At 47.4% G+C, this 6,011-nt stretch overlaps 2 protein-coding genes across 5 annotated transcripts in view; one reads left to right on the top strand and one right to left on the bottom strand.

Moving 5' to 3' along the window:
- Positions 1–836: 836 nt before the first annotated feature.
- LOC104563703 (cytochrome c oxidase assembly protein COX11, mitochondrial) lies at positions 837–4,322 on the bottom strand. Its single transcript, XM_062010889.1, has 4 exons — positions 4,083–4,322; positions 3,832–3,987; positions 2,865–2,990; positions 837–2,380 (listed from the first exon to the last, which is right to left on the bottom strand). The coding sequence occupies exons 1-4, from the start codon at positions 4,131–4,133 to the stop codon at positions 2,198–2,200; spliced, it is 516 nt and encodes a 171-aa protein (XP_061866873.1). The 5' UTR covers positions 4,134–4,322; the 3' UTR covers positions 837–2,197.
- A 249-nt stretch (positions 4,323–4,571) lies between these two features.
- The window catches only part of STXBP4 (syntaxin binding protein 4), a 67,247-nt gene continuing 65,807 nt past the window's right edge, over positions 4,572–6,011 (top strand). For all 4 annotated transcript variants that reach the window (XM_062010736.1, XM_062010735.1, XM_062010734.1 and 1 more), the window contains exon 1: positions 4,572–4,675. The gene's annotated coding sequence lies outside the window, so the exon portion shown is untranslated. The remainder of the gene's footprint in view (positions 4,676–6,011) is intronic.

Below are 6,011 nucleotides of genomic sequence, written 5' to 3'. Positions count from 1 at the left end.
CCACAGAATGCCAAATGTAGGGAGCAGTGAAAGTGTAAATCCATGGTTTCAATGAGGTGTTAGTCATTGTAGGACCCTTAGAAACATCTCAGTTCTATCAAAAACACAAGCATGAAGTTGGTGGGGGGGCAGGGTGTAAGCAGAGGGTGGAAAGGTAAGCTGCTTTATTTTTCTGTTATTGTTTGCAATGGTCTGGACAGCAGCCTGAGAAAACTGCTGAAAACAGGGTTTGAGGTTGGTTGACTTTTCTGGGGGGTTAGGTTTTTTTTTTGTTTTCCCCTGCAGCTTAGCTGTACTGGGAGAAGGCAAATACCCCAAGTGTAACAAATTCAAATGGGCTGTTTCAGTATGGTAACCCATAGTGGATGATTGCTGAGCTTTTCCATGTTTAAAGGGGCAGAATGGTCACAGATGGAAAGGGAACTGGGTAACTACTGCAGTTAAGAAAGCTTGATTTTATCATTGGAATGTACCCAGTATCTCTGCAAACCTGGGCTTTCAATCCTGGGGGAAATCTCCTCCCACATTTCTATGAAACTGGCACTTGCCATGGGGCTATTCCTTTTCTTCTGAAGCACAGAATCCTGGACAGAACATTGCAATGGGTGGGAAGCTCCCACAATGAGTTCCATCTTTCAAGAAGACAACAGATTCAAGACAACCCAGGTAAGATTATTTTGGCTTTTTTTTCTAGTCTGGGTTCAAAAATTGATTTTTTTTGTTTCTTAAGCATAACTGGAAATACAGATTATGAAACCTGCTGCTTTCTTTATACAGATGTATTTCACTTGTTTGGGCTTCACATGTTGTGTTGGATAAAATGCATGAGAAAAGAATGAAAAGCTTTAAAACTTTAATAAATACACTGGGAAGACCTGACATGAACATCACCCAGAATCTATTTCAACACCACCTGTAATTGGTACAGTACTGCATTTTTAAGGTAGCATTTATTTTTAAAAAAACCCCACTTTTAAAATGAGTGTATGCAAATATAATTGAGACTCATGTACCTGGCAGTTAACTGTGACTTTACCTGTTCTTTTTAGTCCAAACAAACCAACACTAGTCTTAACTTTGTTCTATCTCATCTGCTGAGAAGGGTAGGAAGAACTGGCCTAGCAGATGAGATACTGGGCTGAGATTAATTCCTGACTGAAAATGAGTAGGTCACTTCAAACTTGCTGTGCAACTCCCTCCTAGTTTGCAAAGCTGTGATAAAAGTGTAATTATCCCAACCCACAGATAATGACCAAAAGTTACATAAATACAGGCTTACGTGTCCCGACAGTACACGGAATACCCCTGAACAACTGCTCCACTGCTGGGCAGCCTTTGTGGGACATAACCTCTGCAAGGGGTTGATTTCCTTTGTAGCTTAGGAGTCTCCTCAAAAGCCCTAATTTACCCCACAATTAAAAGCAGCTGTTCATGTACTGCCTTTGCCTTCAAAGCATTTCATACCTACTCTGCCTCTCTAGAGGTGCCCAGCCTACAGCCCTCAGCAGAGGGAAGGAGCAGTCAGGAGCATTGCAGATGTTTTACATAAGCTGAATTGACATTTGAAGATGGCATTTCTAAATGGAAACCACACCACAGATTTGCTGTGCTTACATTTAAATCACTGTTCCTCCTTCAAATTATAACAGTTTTAGACCAGTCTGCTCTTACCAAGTGAACTACTGATTCAGTAATAATGTGAAGAGGGTGCATAATCTTCTGAATCACCGTATCCTCCTGTGCCCTGGGAGGGTTACATGGCAATACAGTCTAACTTTGTTCAGTTTTGAGATTTCATTAACTGATCACATGGAAGTTATTCTTCAGAGCCAGCAATGCAATTGGAGATTTCTCTGAATGACAATCTCAGTTTACACTTGGGTTTACAAATTTGCCTCAGTATTCAGATAACATGTATCACCTTTTTAGAAAGATGGCTTGAGAAAACCTTCTCTCCTCCAGGAACAGCGTGTTCCCTTCTCTTGCCTGATTGACAAATACTATCCCAAAGAAATAATATTCCCAACCATGTTAAATTGGATTTTTTTTAAATGCAAATACATCTTTTCATAACAGCAGCATGTTGTTTTAACAGTCCATGGTGTTTTAATATCATTTCATATTGCACAGTACTCCTGTAGTTCTTTCTTCCATGGAAAAATGTTTTCAAAGCTGGTGCTCGAGTAGAATTTGTCCATCACTGGTATCCAGGAAGTGGTAACTTCTGTCCTTCCTTTGCTTCAAAAAAGGTGTAAGAGAGGGTGATGAGATCAACTTTAGCCATTTTAGGGTCATCTGCAAACTCTGGATCAATGTAGAAAAAGACAGGCATGTCCACTTCCTCCTGAGGATTTAGCCGCTGTTCTTCAAAACAAAAACACTGCAGAGTGAGGGAGAGGGAGGGGAAAAAAAACAATTACACACCCATAGCTATGGTAAATTTCATCTCTGCCAACACCAGAGAAGCTTCACTTTTTAAATCAACTTCCCTCTACATCCCTAAAATCCTGGGAAGGATCAACTCAATGAGCAAAAAGACAGCAATTCTGTTCCTCTTGTGTTACAGGATAAAAAGTCAAGCTGCTCATGATGTGTCCAGATGTGCAGATAGGCCAAGCAGCCCACAGCCTTACTGCCTGCCCTCTGCCTTGGTGGTAATAAGTATATCCACAGGGGCATGTGCTGCAGCTTGTTCTGAGGACAGCAAGGCGGAGATGCACTCCCATTTAAAAAAGTCAAGGGATTTTGTTTTCAACTGTTAGTATAGCAAGGTATCCAGGGTTAAAATGAGAAACAGTTAATATATGGATAATGATTCTCATTCAAGTACAGGAAAACGTCATCTTTGCTTTGTTCACACTTACTTGTATCTTATTGAAATACTGTCCTGCTTCAAAGGGGACCACATTGTAGGTAGAGATTCCAATGATGGGTTTATCAGTAGGATTTTTTGCTTTATAAAATGCCAGGGCAGTCTCTCCCGGTACCACCTGTATAAAGTAACATGGTGATTTTATTAATCCACTGCAGCCCTCCACCCCTCTGAGTTCTTCAGATTTGTGCTAGTATGACCTGCTTCTGCAGGGTTGGACTAGGTGATCTCTAAAGGTCTCTTCCAACCCTACCATTCTATGATTATATGACTTCATTTTCTCTTTTATTGTCTCAAGTTGGTTACCTCACTCCTTCACAAATATTTTGCTTATGAACAATCCAATGCTCAACATTAAAAGCATCACTAATGTTAGATGTGTGCATTTTTAACCTTAACTGCTCTGCTACTGAGACTGCTCAGCAGTTTAACAGCATAAGGTGGGGTTTTTTTATATGCAGGTTCATATATGGTGTACATTGAATTTCTGAGGTGGTTGTGCTTTCCCTCCTTTTGCAAGAGTAATTTTAAACAGTCAAGTTGGATTTAAACGTTCAATTTTTTAAATATAGAAACATGTCTATAGGGGCAAGAAGAGAAACTACTGGGGCAAAACCCCACAGGTGTATTTTTAATTAGCAATCCTTTTGGCAGCTTGATGGAAAGGTAGGGAGACAACTCTAATTACAAGGCTAGAGGCAACAGAAGTTGTGCCCTCAGGTAGGAAGAGGCCTCAGCCCTGCCTACCCAACCTGCATCAACACTACAGTTCTGCAGAGGCAGTACTGTGGAAACCCCTGGACTATCGTGCCCCCCGTTTGTGTGTGTTTTCCAGGTCACAACTGCATGGCTCTAGGTGACCGGAATGCAAGGTTGACATGAACGTGTGAGGCAAAGCCTGACGCTTCCACCTCTGGCTGCCAGCGGTTCTGTGTGAGGGTAAGAACAAAGTCACTCACATAGATCTCGCTCTGCTGGGGCTTGAAGTTCCACTGGATGCTGGAATGCACGTCGGCGTTGAACGTGACCCTGATGACCCGGTCTCTCACCGGCTCCATGCTCTCGATCTGCTCCGACCTATGCTCTGTGCTCGTTGTTCCGCCCAGCCCGGTCGTCTGACAGAAAGGAAAGGCAGTGAGTCACCGTCCCGGCCCGTTCGCCCGCCGGCGGGAGGCGGCTGGCGGCACTGGGCTGCGGGTCTCGCCGGTACCTGGCAGTAGAGGCGGTAGAGCGGCACAGCCGCGTAGGACATGCCCACCATGCCCACGGCGGCGGCGGCGATGTAAGCCAGCGTCGACCGGTTCCGGCGCCGCCATTCCTCCTCCTGCTTGCGGGTGAAGGGGTTGGAGCTCCGCAGCCCGCGGGCGCCCCCGGGGGCCGGCGCCCGGCCGCCCGGCGCCCAGAGCCCGTAGCGAGCCCTCCCCTCGGGCCGCGCGGGCGCCCACCCGCCGGTGCGGGGCAGGGCCCGGCCCAGCGCCAGCGCCCAGAGCGGGCCGGGCCCCGCGGGCAGCCGCAGCGCCGCGCCGCGCGCACAGCCCCTCGCGCACAGCCCCATGCCGCAGTTCTCGCGAGACCCGGGGGCGGTCCCAGCTCTCCGCGCGCCACGCCCCGCCGCTGCCCGGCGACCGTCCGGCGGCGTCAGGGGCGGGGAGGGAGGGAGCGAGGCGGGGCCGCCATCGCGCTGCCGCTGGGAGGGAGCAGCCGCCCAGGGGCCGCCCGGCGCTCGTCCCGCTGAGGCGCGGGGCGTTCCCGACAGACCCCGCCGGTGGTCGCTCACGCTCGGGCGGTAGTTTGCGTATCGAGGTAACTGTCGCAGCCCTTGAGGTCGGTGGGCTTTCGCACCCCTCGGGCTCTGCCGGGGACGCCGTCTCGGGGCCCCCGCACTGCCATTGCATCGAGCGGGCTTTGTCCGAGCGGTGCCGGTGCGGGCTGGGGCCGGACGGCAGCGGGGCCACCGAGAAGTCTGCGAGAAGCGAGTTAACGTGGCGAAGCAGGGGGAGAGGGGTGGATGTCCTCTGAGGACCTCAGCGGGGTTGATGGGCGAGGAGCGCACCGACGGGCTGTGGGACCCTCGGGGCTGCGAGCGCTCGACGCAGCGTTCGTAAAGCCACCTTTGTGCCGTGCACTGCTGCGAGAGGTTCAACAGAGAGCAGGAGGCTCCATCCCTTTGTCCTCCTGGAGCTCTCACAGTTCAGTGGACACTGACACGGTTAAGTTCATTTCCAAAGGTGCTTCGGTTCATATTTATGTTTATTTCTCTACTGTGTACGGATTTGTTTCCTTTTAAATACAAATATTGATACTCTGAAAAGTAACCGAGCGTTGTTTGTAAACAGCAATAACTTCAGGTCAGGCGAGGTCAGGCAAATGGCCAAATGCAATCTTTTCTCACAGGACTAGTCCCATACACTGTAACAAACTTTGCTGTAGCAATGCTTGAACGTGTTGCTTTAGAGCACTGCTCTTGTGCTGGCTCCAGTAACGCGAGTAATGCAGTGGCTTTGGCAGCTCCTGATACAGCTTCATTTTCCATTTAGAAGTGTTGTGAGTAAGAGAATAGTAAACACTAGAGTGAAACAATATTGTGGCATTTCTTCTTTGTTTGGATGGCTGTTTTTTTGGTTCTTTAGCGAGAGATCTAAAAACTGTTACTGCAGGAAGATCTGTGCTACTCCAAAGTGAAATTGACATATTTTTTTTTTCATGCAGAAATACAGAACTGTTGGAGTTGATCAGTGTCTTTATGTGGAGGCTGACACCATGCACCTAGGGAGCCTAGTTTAAAACAGTATAGTGTGTCACTGCTACCACTAGCACTTGTGGCCATCTTCTACCTGTGTCTTATTCAGAGAGTTCCTTGTTCTCTTTAAACCATATCTTAGGAGTAATGTCTTTCCTGGTTTGTAGGCATGTGAGCATTTGTCTGTACAGCTCTTGGGAGTCAGGAAGATTTGCTACTAATGCAAACAGATTTTTTTACATTAATGCTTTTGCAGAAATTTTTCAAGTAATCATAGCCCAGTTGACTCAGGATTATATTTCTTGCCAACCTGTCACATGCACTAATAAGAATATAGAGTGAATTACTGGGTTTTTTGCTACACTAGCAGTATTTAACCTCATTTTGTGTGCTCTTTGG

The sequence above is a fragment of the Colius striatus genome, chromosome 18, assembly GCF_028858725.1.
Source record: "Colius striatus isolate bColStr4 chromosome 18, bColStr4.1.hap1, whole genome shotgun sequence".
NCBI lineage: Eukaryota > Metazoa > Chordata > Aves > Coliiformes > Coliidae > Colius > Colius striatus.
Note: the sequence above shows the minus strand (reverse complement) of the source record. Positions and strands in the feature narration are given on the sequence as shown.

Excerpts from the sequence above, each read along its gene's own strand:
- LOC104563703 (XM_062010889.1), bottom strand. The coding sequence starts at position 4,133 with ATGGTGGGCATGTCCTACGCGGCTGTGCCGCTCTACCGCCTCTACTGC. Across the intron at positions 3,988-4,082 it reads TCTACCGCCTCTACTGCCAG|ACGACCGGGCTGGGCGGAAC; the intron begins GTACCGGCGAGA and ends CCTTTCTGTCAG. Across the intron at positions 2,381-2,864 it reads AGTATTTCAATAAGATACAA|TGTTTTTGTTTTGAAGAACA; the intron begins GTAAGTGTGAAC and ends CTCACTCTGCAG.